This window comes from Egretta garzetta, unplaced genomic scaffold, assembly GCF_000687185.1.
Source record: "Egretta garzetta isolate BGI_Z169 unplaced genomic scaffold, ASM68718v1 scaffold418, whole genome shotgun sequence".
Classification (NCBI taxonomy): domain Eukaryota; kingdom Metazoa; phylum Chordata; class Aves; order Pelecaniformes; family Ardeidae; genus Egretta; species Egretta garzetta.
The window spans coordinates 301,023-327,421 of NW_009260492.1; the positions used below are offsets into that span (position 1 = coordinate 301,023).

General features: G+C 41.2%; 1 protein-coding gene across 1 annotated transcript in view; it reads left to right on the plus strand.

Annotated features, from left to right (window-relative positions):
- The first annotated feature begins 413 nt into the window (after positions 1 to 413).
- AP3D1 (adaptor related protein complex 3 subunit delta 1) overlaps positions 414 to 26,399 on the plus strand; it is a 35,079-nt gene continuing 9,093 nt past the window's right edge. Inside the window, exons 1-23 of the mRNA XM_035899745.1 lie at positions 414 to 1,458; positions 3,488 to 3,583; positions 4,762 to 4,842; positions 5,627 to 5,707; positions 7,626 to 7,733; positions 8,089 to 8,218; positions 9,590 to 9,729; positions 10,003 to 10,076; positions 11,944 to 11,993; positions 13,659 to 13,708; positions 14,132 to 14,180; positions 14,945 to 15,090; positions 16,696 to 16,844; positions 16,937 to 17,167; positions 18,415 to 18,646; positions 19,136 to 19,281; positions 19,422 to 19,563; positions 20,496 to 20,567; positions 21,511 to 21,591; positions 22,207 to 22,216; positions 22,405 to 22,589; positions 23,271 to 23,344; positions 25,682 to 25,883. Coding sequence (XP_035755638.1) covers positions 1,306 to 1,458; positions 3,488 to 3,583; positions 4,762 to 4,842; positions 5,627 to 5,707; positions 7,626 to 7,733; positions 8,089 to 8,218; positions 9,590 to 9,729; positions 10,003 to 10,076; positions 11,944 to 11,993; positions 13,659 to 13,708; positions 14,132 to 14,180; positions 14,945 to 15,090; positions 16,696 to 16,844; positions 16,937 to 17,167; positions 18,415 to 18,646; positions 19,136 to 19,281; positions 19,422 to 19,563; positions 20,496 to 20,567; positions 21,511 to 21,591; positions 22,207 to 22,216; positions 22,405 to 22,589; positions 23,271 to 23,344; positions 25,682 to 25,883 — 2,682 coding nt within the window. The 5' untranslated portion in view covers positions 414 to 1,305. The remainder of the gene's footprint in view (positions 1,459 to 3,487; positions 3,584 to 4,761; positions 4,843 to 5,626; positions 5,708 to 7,625; positions 7,734 to 8,088; positions 8,219 to 9,589; positions 9,730 to 10,002; positions 10,077 to 11,943; positions 11,994 to 13,658; positions 13,709 to 14,131; positions 14,181 to 14,944; positions 15,091 to 16,695; positions 16,845 to 16,936; positions 17,168 to 18,414; positions 18,647 to 19,135; positions 19,282 to 19,421; positions 19,564 to 20,495; positions 20,568 to 21,510; positions 21,592 to 22,206; positions 22,217 to 22,404; positions 22,590 to 23,270; positions 23,345 to 25,681; positions 25,884 to 26,399) is intronic.

The window sequence follows — 26,399 nt, forward strand, 5'->3', positions numbered from 1 at the left end:
GCAGGCTGCAGCGCGGGGCCTGAGGGTATCGGTCACCGTGAAAACGCTTTGGTGCAGGCTCGGTGCTTTGCAGAGGTCAGCGATTCCTCTAGCCAGAGACCGGGGAAGAGCTGTGCTAGAGATCCACGCATGCGTACTCATTTCCTTCGTATTTATGTAGATGTTACATGTGATAGGGCATCTGGCTGGGGTGTGGTGGTCGGGTTTCAGATTTAAGTGAGACAAAATAATTCGGTTTTCTTCATATTGCTCATTCATGACAGTGCTACTCCACAGAGATTAACAAAAAGTTAATACCTGCTGATCCTTTAATGCTTTCTATATATAGGGTCTTTCATTCCTTGTAGTCTTTTAGGATTTGAAGTACAGCTATTTTGGAAGGACTTCTTTCTGTTCTTCAAAACCTCTTGTTTTAATGACAGATCTGATTCTGAGTTCTGTAATATACTTTTCCCCCCTCTTTAAAGGAAATTGCTCATTATGTTAGGCTCACTGGCAGACAGGGGTTTGCCTGCAGGCTGCTGGGGCCATCGAGTGTGGCTGGTGACTCAAGAGCCTGTATTTGGCTGTACTGGGCTGTACGTTATTGAATTTTTCTGTACTCTTAGTGTTTTTCCCCTCCTGGTCACACAGTGCTTTACATTCAACTCCCAAGGAAACTTAAGCTAATATTTAAGTAATTTTGGGGATAAATGCTATGGGAAATGACAATAATGCTTTCTGGTTATGGATGTAAAGACTGAGAACCTGCATGTTAATATTCTGTGCTGAGAACCAGTGCTGACCTTGCTGACCAGGACATGGCGATGAGATAACACACGTGAAGGGTTCTGTGACGCTGTTCCAACGTGCTCTTATGTGTGCATAAAATATTCAGGGCTAGGTACAGTGTATTTGTAGATCAGTTGCATGTTGCAGAAGTTGTTCTTTCAGCATCTCTGATCATGTGTGTATTTTCTATCAGAAGGTTTTTTTAGTTTAAACTTCCCATGGGAGTTGTCTGGACCTGAATCACTCCAGGCGATGGGTTTAGAATCCCAAATCTTCTGCTTCCTGGGAGAAGTCACCTGGACTCTACCTTGTTAAGTCTTTGGGGGCAAGGCTATCTCCAGTTTGGCAGATGTGATCCACTCGCCCATATCCAGGAGGACAGGCTGGTATCTCTGTGGAGGGAAGGGCTGTTTGTTGTTAGCATGCCCTCCCTTAACATGAAAATTCCCAAATACAGACACTTAGGAATATCTTACATTTCTTCAAGTAAATTCATTTGCCAGCTTTTTTTCACCAGACCACCTGAGTTGCGTTATGCTGGAGAGCAGGGCTGCTGTTGAGGAACCTCATGGCTCAGACAGGAGCTCCGTGAAGGTCAGCAAAGACTTTTACCAAAAGTCTCAAAATAACAAATGTGGTTCCACCTGGGCTTACCTGTTCCACGGAGGAGCTCGCGTTTATCCCTCTGTAAGTGCAAGGTTTGAGAGAAAAGCCAAATAATTGTTCTGCTTATATAGAAGCTGTTTAACCAGTGAAGCTGCTGGTCCTCTGAATTACGTGTATTCACCATGCGTTCTGATGGTGGATTCTAATTCTGGCATTGCTAGGCTCTAAATGATGGCAGTGTAAGTTGTCGTTACATGACTGCTGCCTGGAGTATGAAGTCCCAGTGTGAAAATTCAGTTGCTACCTTTCCTCACCGGGATCACTGCAGTGTCTCTTTGCACTACTCACCTCATACAATTTCTTTTTATTGTCACCTGCTATTTATTAAAAATAACACTCTCTGCTTCTAGCTACAAACTTTTATGACTCAAAGTATGAGCATCGCTCTTAGGACATTGTAAAAAGACCAATGAATATAGAAATAATATACAAAATTTAGTGTAAAGAAGAGAAAGGTTAATTAAAGGCAGGCCTGACTTCGATGTTGAAAATAGCTTTTTGGTGGAAGATAATGGTATTCAGATCACTGACTTCCAAGTAAAATCCTGCCTGTTTCTGACCTGGTTCCTCCGGCAGTTGATTTATCTTGAATGTGAAATGCCCTGGTGCATATATGGCTTTCTAAAGAGAGATTATTTCTCTGCTTTTAAATTTTCATGATTTCTGTAGCGGATACCTTCAGTACTTAAATCATAATTAATTGTGAACTGAAAGACTCTCTGACTGAGCCAAGCCTACTTCTGAAGTAACATCTGTACAGATATTTTTAAATCATGCATTTGCCACATCCCTCCCACAAGTACTGAGATGATTGTTTGGAAAGAAGTGAAGGACCAATATTTAAATGTAAACATTGTGACATTTGGCGCTCTGAAGTACTGAGAAATTCATACAAATAACTGTCGCTTCTCAAAATGTGGGAATTGCAAAATGAAGCCGTGAACCAGGGAAGAGGGTGTCCGTGCTGTGGTTGGGGTGGATGGCAGGGCTTACAGCCGGAGGGACCTGTACCCCATACGAGACTCGTGCTGTCTCTCTCCAGGCGTGAGGGCTGTTGGGGTGCACATCTGCAGCGCCATCCATTTACAACCTGCCCAAAAGTAGAGTAATTCATAGTATTTTCATCAGTCACCTTAGATTTGTGGGCTATTAATAGCGATTGACATAGTTTTTTCTAGACATGTAATGAATGGGTGATCTCTGACTTCCCATTGAATCACAGAATGGCAAGGGTTGGAAGGGACCTCGGGAGATCATCTAGTCCAAACCCCCTGCCCAAGCAGGCTCACCCAGAGCAGGGGGCACAGGACAGCGTCCAGGTGGGGGTTGAAGATCTCCAGAGAAGGAGACTCCACAGCCCCCCTGGGCAGCCTGGGCCAGGGCTCGGGCACCCTCACAGTCAACAAGTTCTTCCTCCCGTTCAACTGGAACCTCTTCTGCTTCAGTTTGTGCCCATTGCCCCTTGTCCTGGTGCTGGGCACCACTGCAAAGAATCTGGCTCCGTCCCCGTGACCCCCACCCTTGAGATATTTGTAGGTGGTGATGAGATCCCCTCTCAGCCTTCTCTTCTCCAGGCTGAACAAGCCCAGCTCCCTCAGCCTTTCCTCGTAGGGGAGATGCTCTAGTCCCCCCATCATCCTTGTTGCTCTTTATTGAGGTACTAGCATACATTCTAGGAACGGTGGAACTCAGGATGTGTTCAGACCCCTTGGTACACAATCTCCATTGAACAACTTTTTTTCACAGATCTTTGAACTACAGCTCTGGACTGAATGGTATAATTGCGAGGGAGAGGGGGGAGAAGGGAAGCCACTGAAGAAACACCTTTGTTGTCCATTGTGTGTACCAAAAAGTGTACTTTTGTTTCTGTAGTAGAATTGTGATGGTTCTTGTTAGCAAGTAGTTTCATCAGAATTCAGTGCTTACCTAAATTGTGTGTGTGAGGTTTGGTGCTTACAAATGATGAATTCTGCTGCTTTTCTCCACTAACATGCTGGACATCTACAAAACTGGTAAATGAGCATAAATTTTTTTGTTTGTTTTTCCTCAGGCAAAATACATCTCCCAGTGCATCGATGAGATCAAGCAGGAGCTGAAGCAGGATAACATTGCAGTGAAAGCAAATGCAGTCTGCAAACTTACATATGTAAGTGCCTTGCTGAGATACGACGTAATCACATCTTTATTTCTGTATTGCTGACGAGGAGCTAGTCTTCAGTCTGAACGCCTGCCTTTCTTAGACTGCGGTTTCTTAGACTGTTGTAAGGGCAGGCTGCAGATGAAAATGCTCTCACGTGTCTGATGTCAGAGGCTGCATATTCCCATTCTGTTCATTGTGCTGGCACTAGTATCATAGAATCACAGAATCGTTGGGGTTGGCAAAGCCCTTTCAGCTCCCCGAGCCCAACCGTTCCCCTACCCCTGCCATCCCACCCCCAAACCCTGGCCCTCAGCACCGCCTCTGCCCGGCTGTTAAATCCCCCCAGGGCTGGGGACTCGACCCCTTCCCTGGGCAGCCCCTTCCAGCCCCTGACAGCCCCAAGGGGAAGGAATTGTTCCCCATGGCCAACCTCACCCTGCCCTGGCACAACTTGAGGCCGGTGCCCCTCGTCCCATCGCCCCTTCCCTGGGAGCAGAGCCCGACCCCCCTGGCTCCCCCCTCCTCTCAGGCAGTTGTAGGGAGCCATGAGGGCTCCCCTCAGCCTCCTCTGCTCCAGGCTGAACCCCCCCAGCTCCCCCAGCTGCTCCCCAGCAGCCTGGGGCTCCAGACCCCTCCCCAGCTTTGTGGCTCTCCTCTGGACATGCTCTAGCAGGAGAATGTCCAGAGAATTGTATCAGTACAATTCTATTTTACTGAGATAGGTCAGGAAGCTAATCTGATTTAAAACTAATCCAATTAAAAAAGTTCTTTTCAACTGGATTGTTTCTTACCACACAGTTGCATGAGCATTTGAAACTGGTGTTTGTTTCTCTTTGCGCAGTCGAGAACAGGGAAATACCCTTAAAGAATGAATTTTGTGGTTCTGTTCTGGTTTTTATTTAAAAAAAAAAAAATCATCCAGGAAAAAAATGCTTCACAATGATGCTTTTATAAGTGTATATGTAGTACCTGGACTTAATACAAACTATTTAAAACTTGCTTCTGGTGGAACTTCGAGACTTCTTTTACTTACTGACAGTGGTGTAGAATGTAACATAAGCTTGAGGTGTCTTATAGGATTATTTTTGGACTCTTGTTCCATCTTCAATTTGCTGAGGTATCTTTGCCTATTTTTTTGAGTCTCTTATTTCAGAAGTTGGTTATCTTGGCTTCTCTGCTCACAGTTACAGATGCTGGGCTACGACATCAGTTGGGCTGCTTTCAATATTATTGAAGTCATGAGCGCATCGAAGTTTACATTCAAAGTGAGTTCTCGGTGTAACCACAACTGTACTAGCCAAGCTGTTGCATTACTGTATTTGATAAATGCGTTGGTACATCATCTTTTGGTTTGCTTGCTTCAATACAGAAAGGAAGTGGACTGCATTTATTTCTAGTATATGGATAATCCTTGACCTGCTACTATAGGCTTTTTCTACCAGATGTTTGACAATAGCTGTCAAATATCTTGTGTGAAAGAACAGGGTGCTTTTCTATGTGAAGACTGCCTAAGATTCCTAGTAGCTGCCATATTTAGCTTTATAACATTTCTTGAAATGTCTTGTTCATGCTCTATGTTGCAGACCTTTTTCACCAAATGGGGCAGAGTGTTACCTCGTAAGGAATAGTTTCCAAAGTGGGCTTTAGTACCTGAAAGTCAGGAGTCAAGGAGCGTTATTCTTGCTTTGTACTAAATGCAACACAGGCAAAATATATGTAATGTTCTCCATTTCTCTTACTGACAGTGCTGTTTTATTTCTACATCTTCGTGGTCACTGAACCTGTGTGTTCTGACAAAGGAGAGAAGGTGCAGCTGGTTTAATATCCTTAAGACAGATGTGTTATCCCTGGAGATGTTACTTGTCTGAGATTAGAAAAGGGGTTTTATAGTGGGAAAGAATAGACAACCCTGTCACATCTTTTCTGTTAGCAAGCCTCCTGTCTAATTGTTCATCTTTTTAACATTGCTCATGAAGCTACCAGTTGTTGTCCATCTAAATGTTGTCTAAACTTACTTTTAACTTTTTTTTTCTCCTCGCCTTTTTACAGAGAATCGGTTACCTAGCTGCCTCTCAGTGCTTTCACGAAGGGACTGATGTAATTATGTTGACTACTAATCAGATCCGAAAGGTAAACTTTTGACTTCAGTTCTTTATTTTTTTTCTTGCACTGTCTCCTTACTTGTATTTTCAAATCTGTAGGAAGTGGAATCTAAAGGTGTTTAAGTAGAATTCCATTTATTTGTTCCACAAGCCGAAGGATTAATGGAACACGCAAGAGCTGGCCATAGGCTTCCTCCGTGCTGTCTCATACCAGCTCCCTGTTTATTCATCTCGGAGAACGGTGACAATAACCGTTGCTAATAGTACTGGTCTCTCAGGCAGCCCTTAGAAGAATGTAATGGGTAAGAAAAATGTCCCCGTTCCTGAAGTAAAATGAGCAGTCACCTGGCTCCACAAAATTTCTGTTTGTGAGGGCCTGTTTTCTTCTGGTAACAACAGAGCAGACTTTTGACTTGTTTGGTAGAAATGTGCGTAAAAATGGTGAAGCGCACATGTAAAGTTGTACAGTTCCGATTGATGTACCGAAGAGTTTTGTATTCATTTTTATAGAGCTTTATCTCTTGAATTTATTCAGAGTTATTGGGTTGCAGGATTATTTTCATATTCTTCCTATTCTTCAAATTACAGATATATTTTTAAAACTCTTAAGTTTAATTTTTTTGAAGTATCATGCTCTAAAACTTGACTGATCCAGTACAAGATGTGCCTGCGTTTTTACCATCTAAGTAGCTAAAATGTCTTTTACTTGCCTAAAAAAGATCAGTGGGATGTTACCCAGTATCTTTCCTAAAGAACTTGTGCTTTTCCCTTTATCTTTTAAACTCTTCTGCTCTGACAAGTGCATATTTTTAATAATGTCCATCCATTTCCTTTACTATGGAGATTTTATTATACCGAATTTCAGTCACGTACTAGGCTATTCCTTCCTTTTTGTGCCTGAGTTTTAATTAAAGGCATAAATAAAGATGCTTTTTTTGTGTTTTGTTGATCTGGCAACTTGGTATTTTAAGGGATTATCAGTTCTCAAAATACATTAGAGCCAGAATAAATTGCAAAGTTTTGTTGCTCCTTAAGAAGTAGGTTTGATTATTCTTAAAGTAGAATCGAATTTCCTACCACCTGCAAGAGCTTTTAAAACGAGATGCAAATGGCCCAGAACTGTGAAGGCCTAGTTATGTTTAGCTCTCCTAAAGCCGCCTCCCTGTCCGTGTGAATTTGGACAGTTAATTCCCATAGTTCATGTGGGAATGCTCTGTGCAGTTCACTTCGTATTCTTGTTTCCTAATAACTGCAGTTAAGGAGTGATCCTGTGACACCCAGTGCTCAGTGAGGTCTGGTTTTGTAATGAATGCTTGAACATACTCAGATAGGAATATTAATATTGTTAAGAGTATGAAGCTTAGAAATACCTGAAAGACTGGGTAGGACTACGTAGGTTACTGACTACAAATAAATCCAAGGAAACTTGACCAATAAAATGTATTCTGCACCCTAGCTTGTCTTGTGTCTCCATGGACTGCAAGTTATGGTGCTGCCAGCAGCTTGGAAGGAAAGTAATCTCATTTCTCTGAGAGAGGGATTAAGCTAGGACACTGCTAAGTGCTCGACAAGAGTGCCTGTTCCCAGTGCAGTTGATGACAGTTGGGCTTTGTCTTCGCAGGGTTAGTATTTAACGTTGGTTTTTTAGGATCACGTTTGTGATCATGTCATGAGTTTTTTTAAAAATTATTTGCCATTCCTAAAATACCATTAAGGTAAGATATCTCTAATTGCTTTTATGTTGCAGTCAATGCCCATTATTAAACCCCAGGGTAGTTGTATTTTAACAGGTGTTGGAGGACATTTCTGTTAAGAGTTGATACAAATATTCCTATGAAGTAGAAGCTCTGCTTCATATGTGTTGAGTGAATAAAACTGGTCTGAGAAAATTGCTTCTTAACATCTTTTGTGGTCTTAAATTTTTGAGCCTCTTTTTCCTTTTTTAGGATCTGAGTAGCCCTAACCAATATGATACTGGAGTTGCACTGACTGGCTTGTCCTGTTTTGTTACTCCAGATCTTGCCAGGGACTTGGCAAATGACATCATGACACTGGTGAGTTGATAAGATTGAAATAACTTTTTCCCTGTAATTAAAGAATGTTAAACTGTTTGAATCTGGTAAACATCTGTTAAATTTAGAACTGTTACATGTGAAAATTGATGCTTTGTTCTTGGGGGGGCTTTGGGGAGCCTTTACAGACCTTAGTTAGCTCAAGAGCCTTGAATATTTCTGTTAGTTTTGGTGATAAATGTCAGTTTTTTGCTCTCCCCTTGAAGCTGAGTTTTTGAAAAGTAACTGAGTCTCCCAGAAAGAAATTTTGAGACAGTGGTGTGGACGTAAGGACTTTGAGCAGAATTCTGGAAACACAGACTTGCCAAGAGCCTGACTGCAATTGTTTCATTAACAGATGTCTCATACAAAGCCTTACATCAGGAAGAAGGCAGTGTTAATCATGTACAAAGTTTTTTTGAAATACCCAGAGTCCCTCCGTCCCGCATTTCCTCGCCTTAAAGAGAAACTTGAAGATCCAGATCCTGGTGAGTGGATTTTAGTAAATTACTTCTGCTCTAAAACATCCAGGTGTACAGGCTTTTAGAGCTTGCGGAGAGAAGAATACATGAAAAATGCTGTAGTCATCTTTTGGGTACTGATTCACCTGTTTAACAGGTAGATGGGCATATGAGGGTTTTGACAGACGTTGCCATATTAAAAATACATTCTTTAAAATGTCCAATTCTTGCTTCAAACCCAAAGCTATTGAAACTATGTCAGTGGATTAAACCTTAATGGGACAAAGCTACTTTATGATTCTTGGTTTGTTGCTTAATTAACCTGGCTATTGAAAATATTTCAGTTGATTTCAGGGTTTGGGGTTTTTGCTGTTTCCTGTGCTCTTTTACAAAGCCGCAGCTATTGGCTTGCAATGGATGTACTTAAAATAATTTCACATCACTTAGTGGTTTGGTTTTTTTTTTCTATTTTTTAAACTTAAACTTTGAGTCCAGACTGCTGTTTGGGCCCTTCAGTACTGTGTCAGTGCAATTCAGCTGCAGCACAGGAAATTTCCAATTGCTCTGTATCATATTCACACTTCTACTGAGTCTTCCCAGAGTGTGCTGGTCTTCCCTCACTGCACCAAAATGCTGTACACTTGTTTCAAGAATTCTGTGCGCGGGGCAGTTCTGTGATCTCCAGTTGATTGCGTGTGTGTTTAGAGGGAGAAATGTAATTGCATGTACTGGACTAATGTGGTGTGGGCACGTAAGAGGCATCTTCCAGGGACAGTGTTTTTCTAGGATGCAAAACACACACCACACCCCCTTCACCTGCAAGCAGAGGAAGAAAATGCCTGTTATGCTTTATGGAGAAAAGGACGGCTCTCCACTAGAAAACCCAGGCTATCTAGATTAAGATTCCAAATTGAGAACCATCAATTTAGTGGCCCAGCAATTTAGAAGGGAATTAACTTCTGTCAGTGTAAGGATTCATTATTTTTGTGTTGTATTTAAACATGTCTAAATCATGTGTTTTAAAGAAGCAAGAGTGGAAACTTTATGGTGGGTAGGATTATTGATTATTATGTTTGTGTCCCACAAACAAGCTATCCATAGTAAAGGGGGAAGGAGGCTGGCAGTGTCCTTTCCTTTCTAATACTGGACCCAAAGCAGATACCCAGCTTGCTGATATATTAGAAAATAGCCAAAATAAAATAAAATCCTTCCTCAGTTTGTTTTTGCATTCTTGTGTTTAGTTCACTACCTCATGGTTGGCAATGAGGCTGAACCATTCCTCTGGGACACGCAAGTCTGAATCTTCAGCTGCTTTTGTTCTGGGGGTTCTGCACCAGAAACTTCAATTACAATTAAGGCGTTGATGAGATTCCTGCTTTTCCCACTTCTTTTTCCCAGGTGTGCAGTCTGCTGCAGTAAATGTTATTTGTGAGCTGGCTCGACGCAATCCCAAAAACTACCTTTCCCTTGCTCCACTCTTTTTCAAGTTGATGACGTCATCAACCAATAATTGGGTTCTCATCAAAATTATAAAACTGGCAAGTATTCCGGATCTGTGTTTACAGGATTGGGGTTCTTAGTAAATTACCTTGGGTGTGAAAATAGATTTCTTGCTTGGAGGTACAATTACCATTGAATCCAAATAAAAAGAAACCGGGAATATCTTCTAATGTTTGTGAACATAACCAAAGGGAAAAATATTTTAATATAGCTTGGTTTAAATATAATAAGCTGCAATTTAAATCATATTTTTATACTGTTTAAAAGCAGCTATTAAATCACTTTCTTGTCTGCACTTCTTTTTTTAATAGTTTGGTGCTCTTACTCCATTAGAACCTAGGCTGGGAAAGAAACTGATTGAGCCTCTGACCAACCTCATCCATAGGTAAGTACCACAACTGTTACTTTGTTTGTTCAGGATTGGTGAACTGCTGGTTAGGTTGGTCAGTAGCTAGGTCTGCGAGTGCATTTCTGAACAACTTCTTGAGTCTCGATATATTGGCTTCAAGTATCAAAAGACAATCACATCAGGACTATTTCTGAAAAACCTGAGTGAGATAAAATAACCTTAAAGGAAATTCTTTGGGTGTCTTGACTGTCAGCTTGAATTTCTCCAAAGCATGCATGAAAATTGGAGTAATTTGCTTTCCTTTCACTTCATTTGAAGCCAGAGATGACTATGGAGGATACATAAAAACACTGGCTTTAAAAGGCTCAGCTCTTGTCTCTTCACCTGCACACACTTCATTCTTGACTGTTTCGGAAGTGCCTTACCCACCAAAGCAGCACAACAAGGAGTATATTAAAGTTCTTTCTCATGCCTTTGTCAGCCCAGACATGTTTTGGAAGAGGCTCCTTTAATATATGTCCTAAATATAGATTAGATAAAAGTGAAGATATTTCCTTGTCCCTTGTTAAAGTTGGTTTGTAGTGTTCTGTTGGATCTAATTCTGAACTGAAATCAGAAAGTAGATGTCTTAGGGGGAATACATGTATTTCCCCAGTTATAAAAAAGAAGTGTGATCTTATGCATGAGTTGTTAAATTAAAAAGTTTGTTTCTCTTCATGTGGCAGAGCAAGAAGATAGATGGGAATGAGCAAATTTTAAATGGCTATCTGTGTGCCCATGAGAGCAGCTCTAGCCAAACAGTTTCTGTCCACCCTTCTAGTACAACTTTAAGGCTGGTTCAGACAGACCAGCCAGCAGCCTTGCATCCAAATACCTAAAGAGGGGGTTTGTAGCAGTGACAAATAGATACAAATTCACCAGAAACAGTACTTCGACAGAAAAAGCAGGAAGGTGAACAGTATGTCTTCAATCCTGCCTCTACCTCCTCTCCCCAACACCTCCATTAATCATTCATTTTATTATTTGTGAGGACTTAATCCTGTTCGGTTTGGTCTCCGTTAAGTCATTTTGGCTCTCCTATCACTTACGCATAAGGCAAACCACCCTGCCATCCACCATGAAGTGCGTAGGGAGCGAAACCGATTGTCTTGGTTCTGAGCGTAGTAGAGTCACGTATGTGGCATGCTGAGTGACCTTCACGGTATCGCTTCTGACTGCTGCCTCCAGAGTTGTTTGCTCGTTACCTTTGCAGACCTTGCTTCTGGAGTCTGCTTCTTTGTTACTTGTGAGGTTCTCTGTGTTTCCCTCTTGTGTAGATCAGGGTTTTGTAAGTACCTTTGACATCCTCAGAATTGCACTGTATGTGTGTTCAACTGGCAAAAGTTGTCTTGAACTGAAGTTTTGGGGGGAATCAGACATTGAAAATGGGTTGCTTGCTGGTAGGGATGAGCAAGTGTGTACCTGCACGCCAGAAGAATCTGCTGTTTGTGCATGACTCGGTCACTTTGGAGAGAGAGACTTGAGGTTCTCCATCTGCCTGCCTTATCGTGAATTTCTGACCTTGGGCAGAGGATTTGATTTGATCCTTGGACAAGATTGCTTCAGTGCTCTGTAACTGGTACTGAGGTTTTGAGTAACCGCTTCCTTCCTCATTCCTTGTCACAGTGCTGTTACTTGCTGCTTCTCAGAGAAGATTATTCTTCTTTTATTTAAACACTGAGTAGCCCTTTCCTCCCCCCAACACTTATTGAGAATCATTTCATCTAGCTTGAAGTTACATGGAACAGAATAATGGCAATTTCTTCTGTAATTAAAGGTGTTAACTAGCGCCAAGATATTGCTGACAACTCTTCAAAATGTGCTGGTTTTATTCCTTATTTAAAATACTTGATTTCTGTTTCAGCACCTCAGCCATGTCTCTCTTATATGAATGTGTGAACACAGTAATAGCAGGTGAGAACTGAAATTTGTAACCTAGAAAAAACCATGATGAATTTTGTCATCAATTAACACCATCTGTAAGCCTTTTTTTTTTTTTTTTTTTTTTTTAACTTAATGTATTTTATAACTGAAGTAAGTTGCCTGGCAAACTTTGATTTGTGTTACTGTGTAATTGTAACTGAAATCTTTTGTTGTCAGTCAATGAGGGTAAGTTACTCAGCTATGTCGTATTTGCTAAAGGCTGAAACGGAGTACGAACTATGAGTGATTATTTATATGCAAGCTCCTAAATTTTGCTAGAATTACAAAATACACCAGCAGCTGTAGAGTTAAAAAAAGACTGCTGCCTCATGGAAACGTTGACACAGTTTTCTTATGTGATGAAGGAGGAGACTTACTTTTTAACTCCACAATTTCACAGCTTAAAAACTTGGTGTAATTCCTTAAAGGAGGTAATTGGAATCATTGATTTACAGTTTCAATTTCTGGGGAAGGGATGTGAACTCCATAACGGAGATGGAGGGAGAAACAAAAGCAAACAGGGATATCATGGTATTCCAGCTCAGACTTGGCACTTTTCGTCTCGTAGTGTGGAAGTAGAAGGTTATTGACATCCACAGCTTGGCCATTAGCCCGTCTCTTGGGGGTAGTTTGGATGATGATACAGGAACTTGCTGTCCTGGGTCAGCTCAAAGAGGAAAGGGTGATCTGTCCCTCACTTTGTATTCGTTCATTCCTTCAGGGAGATGTGAGATGACATTGTGATGGGGAGAAAAGCAAAACGGAGGTTAATTCTGTTGTGGATGAGAGTGTGCTTCACTGAGATACCCCCAGAATTATCCCGTTGTAAAAGGGAAATTCACACCCCCAGGACACCTCAGGGACTGTAATGTAAACCTCAGAAAATTCAGAAAACGAGCTGCGGAGCTGTGTGCCTGTGTTAGAGCAACTCCTTGTGCCTGCCAGCTCTTCACATGACCTGACGTGATGGCATCCAACGTGCCTTCTCCGAGATGTAGCTCTGCAGGGTTCTGGAGAGCGAAACACCACCATATTTATTAGTCACTAAGGTCAGCCTGCGTGACTTGCTCAGTAAGTGTCGGTGTTGCCATGGTCGTGCTACACGACAGCGGCAGTTAACGAGATAAGGCCACCTTTTCTGGGCTGCCAGAGCTTTACAAATGTCCAATATAATCAACAATGGGACCTGATTTGTGCCTCGAGTCTCTTGCTGGCTTGATTAAAGCTCCAATCTAATTACATTAAACTCTAGGATCCATTGCTGCATCTTGTTACGTTAGGGAAGCACACGCTTTAAAATTCAGCTATACAGTAGCTGATGACATTTACAGTCTTGACTGCTATGCGATATCAGCAAAGTAAACCTTAATGAGAGCAAAGCGTAATGAAAAGCAGCTTTGACCTGGCTGTTCCAGCAGTTCCTACCTTTACACTTTTTTTTTCCTGCCCTGCTATTATTACTCTTAAGGTGTATGAAACTATAGTTTGTGTCACAGCCTTCTCTCCTTGCCCCCCAAAAGTCCAACCAAACAGACAAACAACAAAACAAACTGACATCTTCCCTTGTGAGCTGAGCGAGCTGTTGACCTTTAGGTGTTGTTGCATTCATTCAGAACACAGAAATGTTAACTGAAATGTGTGCTTTTTCTATTTCAGTTTTGATCTCTCTGTCCTCTGGGATGCCTAACCACAGCGCTAGCATCCAGGTACAACACCGGGGTTTGATGGGAGTTACTCGTTCTGCTCTACTTTGTAATACCAGGAGCCACGGAGAAATTGGATTGGGTTCCTCTGCCAAAAGTTAAAGCAATAGCTCCCTGATGCGCTGTCACTCAGGTGGAATCCTACAGACTGAAGCATTTCCTATATAAATGCTTTTGTTTCCTTTGCTCTGAAATGCACATTCTTCTCATTTAGAGTTTTCTGAACCCTTATTCAGCTGCTACTATCAGTGCAATCATAGAGAGATTCCTTTTGATTCGAAATCTGTTAATGCAACAAGACCCTGTTACTAGAGGCCCCAGGTCTTGGTCAGAATGCTTCCTTGTGTATTGAATAAACTCCACGAAGAGTTACTTTAATTAAGACTTTTAAGACTTGTAATAAGCATGATGTGATCTTTTTTCCAGCTTTGTGTTCAGAAGTTAAGGATATTGATAGAAGATTCTGACCAGAACTGTAAGTATGTTGCTTGTCTTCATGGAAGCTTTTAGCAACCGACCACTGGGGAGAAATTGCAGCAGTGTCAGAGCAATGAGCTGTTTCTCCAAACAGCTGCTTCAGTATTGTTGTGCCTGGTACACTGCAAACAATTGCTGGGTTTTTTTAATGTGGAGATAATTTTTGATAGTGAGCGCTTCTTATAATGAGCTTTGTTAAAAAAATGAGGTTAATTATTACTGCTGTTTGTGGTCTTGTAAATCTAAACCACTTCTCCTTTGCACGCTCTGGTTTTTCCTTTTTTATAAACTTGCTGCTTGGAAAGTAGTGAGGGGTATTCTAAAACAAGTTACACTCTAGTGACTGCAAAGAGCACTGGGAAATGCTTTTTTGTGCAAACCTTTTTCCTGCCCTTATGCATTTTTCCTGTTAAGAGCAAGGCTGCTACTTAATACACTAGCCCTGTTAGTGCTTTTAAAGCTGTGTTCATCCTAGGATGCCTGTTCTCAAAACCCATAGCTTCTGTGTAAATCAGTGATAAAACTTGAGGTACAAGAAGACTGAAATGAAGAATATATATGTAATTGTATGCCTGTATATGAGATGATGAAATTAAAGACTGTAATCTGTGATATGCTGTTTCTCAATAGTTCTCTTCCTCATCATAGATTTTTGAGTGTATTAAAGTTGGTGTCAGTAAAAGCACTTGGTATTAAGATTTCATGCTCAGCACAAAGCAGTGTTTCTATATTTGGAAAGAAGTTGTATTTTGTCTTTCACAGTGAAATACCTGGGCCTGTTAGCTATGTCCAAAATCCTGAAAACGCATCCTAAATCAGTTCAATCTCACAAGGATCTCATTCTCCAATGTTTGGATGACAAAGACGAGTCTATCCGACTCAGAGCTTTAGATCTCCTGTATGGCATGGTAAGTTTCTACATGTATTTCCTTTCCTCTCCAACCCCCATGACCCTTTAAGAGGCTGATGTTTAAGAAAAACGTGCACCTTCCTCTTCCCCTCTCCCAAGTAGTCTTATGGCGATACCTCCCATATCTTCTGGCACTTAGGACAAGTGAAAGATCTGACAGAGCATGAGAGGGCTTTAAAGACTTCAGTTTAGGCTGGAAGGAGTTTCTGAGCTCAAGTGCTGTGGAAGTCATCCAGGAGGCTGCTTTTTTTAATGTCTGAGCCTTAGCTGCTCCTTCTGTCCTTTAGTCTAGGTTTAAAGTGGACCGGAGGCATATTTGGAGAGGTGTGTGCAGTTCTGTGGTGCAGCCCACGTTGCAGCCCACCATAGCTCAGGTTGACTTGAGTTACACAAAGTCTGGGAAGCAGCCTGGAGCATTCTTGTTTTGGAGGAGGAGGCAACTTCAAGCTGCTTTATCAAATTCGCCCTTCACTCTAAATTTTGTTACGCCTTTTAATGACATGTACAGAATCTCATTCTGTTTGGTCTCCTGTGTGCCACCAGTTTTGTGCATGCATTCTGCAGCCGTGCAGGGCACTTTGTAAAATGTGCGTAGGCCACAGGGACAATCTACTAATGACAACATTTGATCTCTGAAAGGGCTGAGGTTATGATTTATGTAGTGAGGTGCCTTTCACTCAAGAGTCTGTGCCCCCCCACATGGGCACAAAGACGTCGTGATAGATGTGTCTCAGAGCTTCCTATGTTAGAGGAGAAAGAGAAAAATAAGGAGGACACCTTTTGTCTGGTACTGCTCCTGAGATGAGAATAATTTCGTTAGCATTTGATCAGGACAGTGATTTTAATGTTGCAAAGAGAACTGGAGTTCATTCTTAGTTCCTGGAGATTAAATTCTGCTTGATACGTCAAGCAGAATTTAATTAATTTATCTTTAGAATTTAATTAATTTATCTTTAGTCCAAAGATAACCTAGGAGGAAGAGTCTACCATCTTGCTCAACTCTGCCTCTGAGGAAGAGTGCTGTGTAATGAATGATTGTAGAAACACTTTGATATATGTTTTTTGTTAGTGGTGTCTTTAACATGTACCTGGTGAGAGATCATAGCAGGAAGCAGTGAGTCACAACAACTGGTGATACTGAATGTTTTGGTCGCTTTATTTAGACAAATAAGTTTCCAGAGCAAGTTAATACGACTATGTTTTGAAATGCTAGAATTCTGTGGGATGTTAATGACTCTTAAATTTGTTTTGTTTAGAAGCACAAATGTTTTAAACTATGGAATTTGCTACCTGGCAGAAGTAAAAGATTCATTTTCTCCTGGATTTCTGTATTGTTGCTAGTAATTCTTATCCTCAGCTCTCCCGCAGCATGGTCTTGTACACTTGTGCTGGCTCTGCTTTAATAACAACGTTGGAAAGAAATAAATGGGTTCCTTTTTCAATTGTGACTGAAACTAAGGCCTAGAGAGGTGGTTCTGATTTCTCATTAACGCACGACACAGGTCTGTCAGAGACCTAGCAGCTGCTTTAATGGAGTTGGAAGGACTTGACGGTATGAGCAGTAGCTTAGTTTTGGTTCAACCTTTCAATAACTCTTTAACAGGTATCGAAGAAGAACTTGATGGAGATAGTGAAGAAACTGATGATTCATGTGGATAAAGCAGAAGGGACGACATACCGGGATGAGCTGCTGACCAAAATCATAGATATTTGTAGTCAGTCCAATTATCAATATATCACAAACTTTGAATGGTCAGTGGTTTTATGTGTCAACTTTGAGATCATCAGCAATGGTAATGCATGATTGTCTGCTGATAAAATTGCATCCCTTTCACTTTTTGTAGGTACATAAGCATCTTGGTGGAGCTGACCCGCTTGGAAGGCACACGACATGGGCATCTTATAGCAGCTCAGATGTTAGATGTAGCTATCAGAGTTAAAGCTATTCGTAAATTTGCAGTTTCTCAAATGGCCATGCTTCTGGACAATGCTCATCTCATAGCCAGCAACACCCAGAGAAATGGGATCTGTGAGGTGCTTTATGCTGCTGCTTGGATATGTGGGGAGTTCTCTGAGTAAGTGCAAACAGAAAGCCTGACGTGCTTTGAGCAGCTTCTTTTGGGCTAAGATTCAGGTCACTGAAAAGTATTTTTGAGAAAAGGATAGTTCAGAATATGTACCCTAAAGCTAACAAAATGATTGCTTCTTTCCCACTCCCTCACCCCATAAGGCTCCTCAGCTGTTTCTAGCCAAGACAGATACCCCACTTCAAATACCTGGTCTTTTTTCTTATCTCTCTAGTGCTGCCCACTCATGCAGGAAGGCATAGTTGTGGGTATAAGCAGTGAGATCTTAAGACATTGAAGGAACTCCTTAACCATTAGGTCTAACCCCACTTATACCATAGGGAAAATGCCCCAATTGCCATGTTTGACTGAATTAGCTTAAATAGAAGTTTTCATCTCTTGGTTGTGTGTGCGTATACACATGCTTCCCTGGCTTTCATTTTGGTAAGTTGGACAGACCACTATACTGTAGTCTCCTTTTATCATCTGGTTTGGTGTCTCTTTTTGTAATTGCTACCCTGAACACTGGTTCCAGTTTAAATTCACATAGTAGGTGTGATATTTTTAGGGAACACTGATACGGCTCATATTTTCTTTTAATTAAGAGAGTTCTGCAAAGAAAACTGTAGATTAAGAAGCAAGAGAACATACTCTCCTTTTTCAGTTTGATCACATTTTTACTTTGAAAGAAATTTCCACTCATAACAGACCAGTAACTTTTTTGTGCATCTTCCATTTAGTCGTGAGCAGACAGTTTTGAATAAGAGCATGAGATTTCTTAAAACAAGTGTTACGATCTGCATTCTTTTCTGCATGTTAAGCATTACCTACTAGATTTTATTTTTGTTCAGTAAATGGTTGGAAGTACAACCTCACTGATGCGAGTGGGGGAGGTACAGAATGGCGGGGAGGTAGTTGGGCTGCTAGATCCAGGCTGTCGATGAAGTTGGCACTGAAAAGTGCAGTGCTTAGTTAATGGAGAGAAGATTGAGCTTGTAAAGGTGGAAACTGAGGTGTCCTTCCTTCCCCTTCTGTGAAAGGGTAAAGCTGTAAATTCTTCTGTGCCACGTTACTACTGTAATTTGGAAGGGGAAAATAGGCAGAGAGCAAATGGTTATGTATTTGTAGTCTGTCCTGTCTTTCTGCAGCACTTTGTACTGCAACTGAGGTTTTTGAAAAATTCTTCTCCACGAAGACTGATGAAATGTTGAAATCTCTCAATTGCTGTTTTTCATCTGTCCACTCCGTCTTTATAGACACCTCGAGGAAGCAAACCAAACCTTAGAAGCAATGTTGAGGCCTAAAGTTACAACTCTACCAGGCCACATCCAGGCAGTTTATGTCCAGAACATGGTGAAGCTCTATGCATCCATCCTACAGCAGAAAGAGCAATCTGGGGAAAAGGAAGCAGCTCAGGAAATTACACAGCTGATGATTGAGCGTCTGCCTCAGTTTGTACAGAGTGCAGATCTAGAAGTTCAGGAGAGGGTAAGAGCACAAAATTACTTTGGAATTTATCATACAGAGTCTCTCATTTGTCTTGGAGCATATGTAATTTTCTGTGGACAGGGGCGTTTTATATAAGCTGGCGTTATCAATGGAGTGGTGCGTTTAATCTGTACTTCGTGTAACTCGGTGAAAAAGAAGCTCTAGAACTATAGGACTGGGAAGAGTGGTGACATTTCATGTCAGAGCCCAGATCTTACTCCAGTTTGATACTACCTCTGAAGCCTGCTTGCAAGAATTTCACTCAAAACAATTTAATTTTAGAATTCTGCAAGCACATAAGGACACAGCTAGAAGAGAGGGTTAACATGGATGTTTTTACATTTGCTCTAAACCTGCAGTTACGCTACTTCCCTTAATCCCCTTAACAGAGTAGAACAGTTATCTCCTGCTGGCGTTCATTGCAGTTGATTTTTTTTTCGTTCTGTTTGTTAATATTAATCCTGAAATTATTTCTGCATTTGTTTTTAGGCTTCTTGCATCTTGCAGCTAATAAAATATATTCAGAAGCTACAAGTAAAAGAAGTTCCTGTAGCTGAGGAAGTAATAGCCCTGTTTGCCGGTGAGCTGAACCCTGTGGCTCCTAAAGCACAGAAGAAAGTACCAGTTCCAGAGGGGTGAGGTTCCTTCTCTCTCCCAAAGCCTTATTTAAACATTTAAACTTTTAAATAGTAAAGCTAAGTATATAGTGAGAAGCACTGAAATACTCAGGGGTACTGAGTCAAGCTATTTGTTTCTTTACTGCAATTCTTGACAGCTTGGACCTTGATGCCTGGATCAATGAACCTCCATCAGACAGTGAGTCTGAAGATGAAAAGCCCAAAACAATTTTTCATGATGAGGAGCAAAGGCATCCCAGACATAGACAGCCAGAAATAGATGAAGAGGAACTGGCCAGAGTGAGTGAATGTTAAAATGCTTTTCCTTACATAATTCAGGAGTAATGTTGTAAGTGCTACTAAAGCAGTTGGAGCTGTTGTGGATTCTCCATGTAGCCAGGGAGCCATTCTGCTCTCCACAGCTCAGGAAGTCTGATGATTTGATGTGAACAAAATACACGTATTTGAGTACAGGTATTTTTTTAGGCATTGTGGAATACATCCAATAAAACTTCTCCTGGAAGCCTAGCTTGCCTACCTTGTCCGAATGGAAGCAAGATATTATAAAAAAATTGGCCCTTGTTAGGAGTTTTGAGCTCTGGTAAAAATCTGACCTGTAAACTGGTGTGTAGTGCAGTTCACTTCCAAGTACAGGATCTTGAGGATGGACACTTGTGCTGAGCTCTGCAATTATTTTACATACCTTCTCTATTGGTGTACTTCTGTTATTCTGTGTGCTCTATATTAGCAGAAAAAGCAGCAGGATTTTTGCTCATGGACTTTAGCAGCTTCTGTGAATCACTGTAATGTGACTGTTCTCAGCAGTGATACCACCTTTCTTGCTTTGGACCATTTTGTTTTCATAGAGGAAACTTTCTGTTGTTAAGAATCTTCACTTTTCCTCCCTTTGCAAACATGAAAATAGAAACATGTGAGTTGCCATCAAATTCTAGCCCTCAAAAGTTACTCTCTCCAGTCCAGAATTAAAAAGGAAAGAAAGGATGTTCTAAGAAATATTAGTTATAGTAGTAACAGTACTTGTAGTTACATCCTAGTATGTCTTGTGACTCAGAACTGGTTTATCATTCTGAAGCTACTATGCTGTAGTCTTTTTGCAAGTAGTTACGCATTGTTCCAAAAATTCAGGGAGATTGCATTTTGCACTTTGATGCCTTTTATCTCTCCTTGCTTATAAACAAACATTCTAACTACAAATCCTCTTTTGCTTTCAGCGTCGAGAAGCCCGGAAACAAGAACAGGCAAACAACCCATTTTATATTAAAAGCTCTCCTTCCCCACAGAAGGTGAGCGAGTCTGAATTAAAATCTCTTGTTGGCCTCTCATATAATTGTGTGAAGGCTTGCTGAATGTCAGAGCCACAGCTTCCCTCTGGGACATTCTGATTATTTCCACTGTAGTTCCAATCACTTAATAGCGTGCCGATTGGAGCGGCTAACGACAACTATTTTTGTAAGTCTCGTTTGTGTTGAGAAGCTCACAAATGACCTAATATCACAAAAGCAGCCAGCTTTCAGTGAATCTCTGGTGGACCTCCAGTGTAGAATGAAGAAAGTGGTAACTGTTGCAGCTCCCATTACAGAGTGGTTTGGAAGAATCTGGATGAACTTGTCATGGAAAACGCAGTGTTTATACTTCAGCATGGACTCTGTAAAAGCTGCAGAGAAACACTTCTTCCCTGTGGCCCGGCGTCACAAATTCCTGTGCAGTTGGTTTGTCCCAACTCTGGGTGATGGAACTGCCAGGCACTTCATTAAGAGCAACGAAGAGAGAGTGAACGTTGAGCATGCAGTGTGTTTTATGGATCAAAAGGTCATCGTGGTCTCACCTTTTTCAGGGAAAGAACCTGCTTTATTCCCTGTAGGATATAGGGGGAATAGGACTGCCCCATTTTCCTCAATTCAAATCTCAAAATTTGTCTTTTGAAGTGGCAAGTTGTTAGTAATAAAACACAAACCAAAAATTCTTCAGAGAGTTGCAACAAGCCTTTTTCAGGGCAGTAATAGGGTTAAAAAAGCTGTGGCTAAAAGTAGGGTCTTTTATAATAGTTTTCAGCTGGCTTTAAAATCCACTCTGCTACCACACAGGATTTAGGACTGAGCTATTCCATTCCTATCCTTTAAAATGTTCACTTAAAGGATTAAACTGCTTGATGTTTTGAAATCTGTCTGTTCATATAGATCTGTATCTGGCAATGCTCAGAATGTAACACATTTTCATTTTTCCCAGCGATACCAAGACACTCCAGGTGTGGAACATATACCCGTGGTCCAGATCGACCTTTCTGTCCCCTTAAAAGTTCCAGGTAAGTGCAGCTAATCTTAAAAATTAATTACAGAAAATCCATTAAGCAAGAGTAATAATTCCTTCTTAAAGGTTTTTAAGGGCAAGGAGCATACTTTCTTTAGACTCTTAAATATATCTCCTTAACTTACATATGTTTGAAAATAGTTCTTTGCAGTCCGAGAGCAGTTCCTCTCAAGACAGTATTAGAAGTAATTCTGTAATTAAATATATTGTGCAGCCGGGTCCGTAACATGTAAACTAACCCCTGTTCTGTGTAGGTAACAGTCACCTTTGGAATGTCTTAAAGGGCTGATGAAGGTGATCAGGAGACATTAAGTGGAGTCTAATGGTAGAGATACTATTTTAATATCTTGTTTTAAAAATCGGAAGGCATTTGTGTATCTAATGAGCGGTTTGATATAGCACTGAAAAGCTGTTGGTAAAGTGCAGTGCATTGCAAGTGATGAGTCCTAAGTGCAAATAGTTAAAGCTTACATACCAAAGTTTTTTCCAAAAATGTGGAAAATTGTCAGTATTAGTACAGCAATGGCACCAATTCTATTTCAAATACTGATGTTTAGATGCTCTCTGTAATCCAGTTAACGTGGAGAAGAATCAGGGAGCAGGACTGAGCTCTGTCCTATTTCTGGGGAGGTGGAGAGTGATAGCAAAGCTGGTGTTAGAGGGGCCGTAATGGGAGATGATAAGGAAGCAGAGAGGTGGTGTCCTCCTCATTCTGAGAAGCTGGAAACAAGCTTCACGCCTCACATAGTGCTTCAGCGATCAATGTCCATGTGGATCATAGCCTGAAAGCAGTTTTCCTTCCTCTGCAGAAAAAACAGTATGTGAAACTGGAAGAAGAGCGAAGACATAAACAGAAACTGGAGAAAGACAAGAAAAAGAAAAAACAGAAAAAGGAGAAGAGAGGTAAACATCATCGCCATAACTCTCTACACACGGAGAGCGAGGAGGATATTGCTCCAGCCCACCATGTCGATATCATAACAGAAGAGATGCCAGAGGTCAGTTGCTTTGGTGGTCTGAGTCGTGGGGTTTATCTCTGTGTTCTTGAAGGACTTTTCCTCAAGAATTGCCAGCCAGTCTGTATTGTTGCAGTTCAAGAGCTCTGATTTCTTGCAAAGCTGTTTAAGAAATGACTGATTGAGATGGTCCTAGGCTGTTCTTTGCAGGGGAAGAAATAATTGTCTTTTTGTGCGCAAAAAGACAAAAATTGCCACTGAAGCTATTAAAAAAACCAACCAAAAAACCCCCAACAAAACAAACAATATGCATCTCTGCTATAAAAGTAACACTGTCCAAATAGTTGCTTCATTTATTATGCTCTGCTGCTTCACTTTGACATTAACTTGCTGTCTAGTCAGCAGGTTTGCAGCTGATCATAATTAATTGCGCATGCTAATGATGTAATCTGTATTTGTTCCTAAAATTTCCTTTAATCAAAACCCAACAGTGGCAATTCAAATCCTGCAGTTTATGAAGAATGGTTTCCTGTTCTAAATTAATCTTGTAACTAGATGCTGTATGAAAGTGCACTGTTCCCGTAACTTATTGTGCCTGACTGCAAGCTGGCCTCTTCCAGGGTTAACAATCTTAAACGGCAGGTTTGGGTGATGTAAAACTTTAGTTGCAAAGTTGCCTGTGGTTTGCTTCTTCAGTGGATGCTCTCTTTATCTCTCCCGCAGAATGCTTTGCCCAGCGATGAAGATGACAAAGATCCCAATGATCCGTATAAGGCACTTGATATAGATCTGGATAAGTAAGTGACGGTTTGGAATGTGAATTCACTTAATTCCTAATCAGAATGCGGGAGGGCAGGTCTGGGACTAAGCAGGCAAAGACGCTGTCTGCAGTCCACTAGGTGGAAAGACTGAGTCGCCATGGCTTGGATGGAACCTTAGATGATCATACAGGCTTGGGTTCCCATGCAGCATAGATGATAAAAGCTAAGCTGCTGACATCGTGGGGGTTTGGGGATGGGCAGGGGAATCCTTTTGTGTGACTGGAGTCTGAAAGCGCAGGCAGTGTAGCTGGGATCAGACATGAGAGAGTTAGCCTGAGCTTTTGAGTGTACCAGTATCCCTCTGATCTGTCCTTCATTGGCACTGAGTGTGACCGGCATTCATCTGTCTTCATCTCGGAACCACTGTGCACATAGCAAGCCCCTGCGCTCTGCGTTGCAATCACTTGACCAGTAACAGCCAGTTCATAGCATCCCCGTTGCCCTGTGGATATTCAGTGTGGTTTCATTGTTGAAAAATGTTCTAATGTGATTGAGTGAACTGCATATCGTAACTTTGACCAGAGTCTGGTCCCCATTCAGCTACTGGTGTTGTTTAGAGTTCTAGCACCCCAGGCCTCAGCGCAGCAGACTCTGAAGCCCTGCATGCCATGTGAGAATTAGCAGTGGGCCGTTAAGTATTGCACATGGAGATTTTATTTTAGTTGCTGTTTTACAAAATCACCACGCTAAAAATAATTGCTGATTTATGGTCCGTGGATGCCTCCTGTAAAATTGCGAAGACACTGCAGGCACATGTGTGCATGTGTAGTCTCTCTCTCTCTCTCTGATACTTAATTTTAAAGTCTGCATTTCTTGATATCTGCAGTTCTCAAATCTGTAGGGGTTTGGCCCCTCGGTACCATGCAAAAAAGGGATGTACATTTTTAAGAAGTGAAAAAACAGCTTCTGAAAAACTTCCTTTTTTCATGAGCTGGTCACATTCCTCTGAGTCTGCAGGGGACAAATGTATAAAAAGAAGTTAATTTCTGACTATAGACCTTGTATTTGGATGACAAGGCTCAACAGCGTAGCAATCGCTGAGCAGAGCAGCTTCTGAATGCTGTGCTCCAGGAGGTATCCCTGGACTTTTGTATAGTTTCCATCCATTTTCTTCCCATTCCATGTGAGTCGGTGTGCTCTACGTTTTCTCATGTCTCTGTCCTCTCTCTTTCTTTCTGTGCTTGCACTGCTATGTCTGTGTCACGCTCACATGCAGTCTGGTTTCAGGGAAGCCTTCCAGGTAAGAATATATTGCTAAGTGCTTGACCTTCTTTGTTAGGTTGGTTGAATTCAGTGGACAGCGTAAATACTTGAAGGGTGGTGAAGCTATTGAAATCGCTGTGTGACTTTCAGCACCAATCCCTGTTCCTGTACAGCTATATGTGAAATAGCTTAAGGATGAGATCTGTTTACTGTTCAAACAGATGGGATCCCTCTTGCCCTTACGGTGTCTGTTCAAAAAATGAACTGGGTCTGGTTCTTCGTACAATATAAGCAAAAAAATTAAGGCAGGTGAGAGCATTAGAAGTCTTCCTGAACTGATGTTTGCTGCTCAAACATGAAAATGAATGTTAAGTAAAAGCTGTAGAAATAGAAAAAGGAGCAATCAGTGAACTTCTTACTGGTTTCTGGACAGTGTTTGACAAGACTGGAGATGTTTCTGTGGTGTTTTTTTTTCCCCAAGTAATGGATGTGGGATACAGTGTAAATCTGAACCACTGCTCATGCTGTTTAGAAACAGGTATCTGAAATTAAATGCAACTTTTTACATGTAATGGTAGAGTACAGATTCATAGCATAAACTTCCAAAATGAAACAATTTATTGCTTAAAATAATTTCTAATTGGAGTGATCTATTCATCAATAGCAACAAAACCCACGCCCTTCGAGGGCTGTTTGAGCTATGCTATCAGTCCAGTGCTTGAATTTCCACACTGTTGCAAATGCTTCCTCCTGTTTCACACCTTTGCTCGTCCTTTGAGGGTGGGTCCACAGAAATGCAGCGTAGCACGATATGTATGTATTCTCCTGTAGGTGTTAGCCTGCAGGTCTGTACTTACCACTTTGAAGAGTGATCAGGTGTCAGCAAGAGCTTGGCTCTTGGTCACCCTCAGATTGTTTCTATTAACTTCTAATTCACGAGAGCAGTATCTGTGCTTACATAAATAAACCAGGTACAGAAGTATGTGCCAATTTAAGATTTTTGGGCCCAAACTCTTTAAAAACAAAGCATACCTTGTCTTGGATGTTCAGCAGATAAACTGAGCTAAGGGAGACTGCTTGTAGAAGAGTAATGGTCTCTTTATTTTTAAGACCCTTAGCAGATAGTGAGAAGCTGCCGGTGCAGAGGCACAGGAATGTTGAGACCCTGAAGTCACCGGACTCGGAAGCTCCCCTAGTAGAGAAGAGCAAGAAACCCAAAAAGAAGGAAAAGAAACACAAAGAAAAAGAGAGGGAGAAAGGAAAGAAGAAAGAGAAAGAGAAAAAGGTAGTAGAGGAGGAAGAAGGAAAAAAGGTAATTCTCCAAGACTTGCATTATTTTAGAAACTGCTGTTATGGGCCATATTTATTGCTGCATTTTGTTTGTTGCTTAGGAACAGTCACATTTGACAATTCAAGCAGCTGAATGTTTTCAACTTTTACTTCCTTAAATTTTTACAAACGTAAGAGCAGGTATTTAAAAATTTCTGTTAATAAAAATAACATTTACATAGCCTCATAAGTTAGCAGAATTCAGCTAACTGCAACCTACACAGCAGATCTTCCAGATCTAATTCGGAAGCTGAGTTTACTGTTCTCAAAATGGGGAACTCCTTAGCAAAGTATCTGGGAATTCACTTTTGTTCTACATCCTGTCGCCTGTATACTTCAGAATCCTTCGGTTATAAAAGCTGACGTTAGTTGTCAGTTACTCTGAAGACTGGAAGTAGCCTTCTTGTTAACCACTCTGCGGAGATGCAGGTTTCCTCCAAGATGCAGGCAATGTGCTTTGAATGCCCTTAGGTATTGTGACACGTAGGGTAATTGCAGT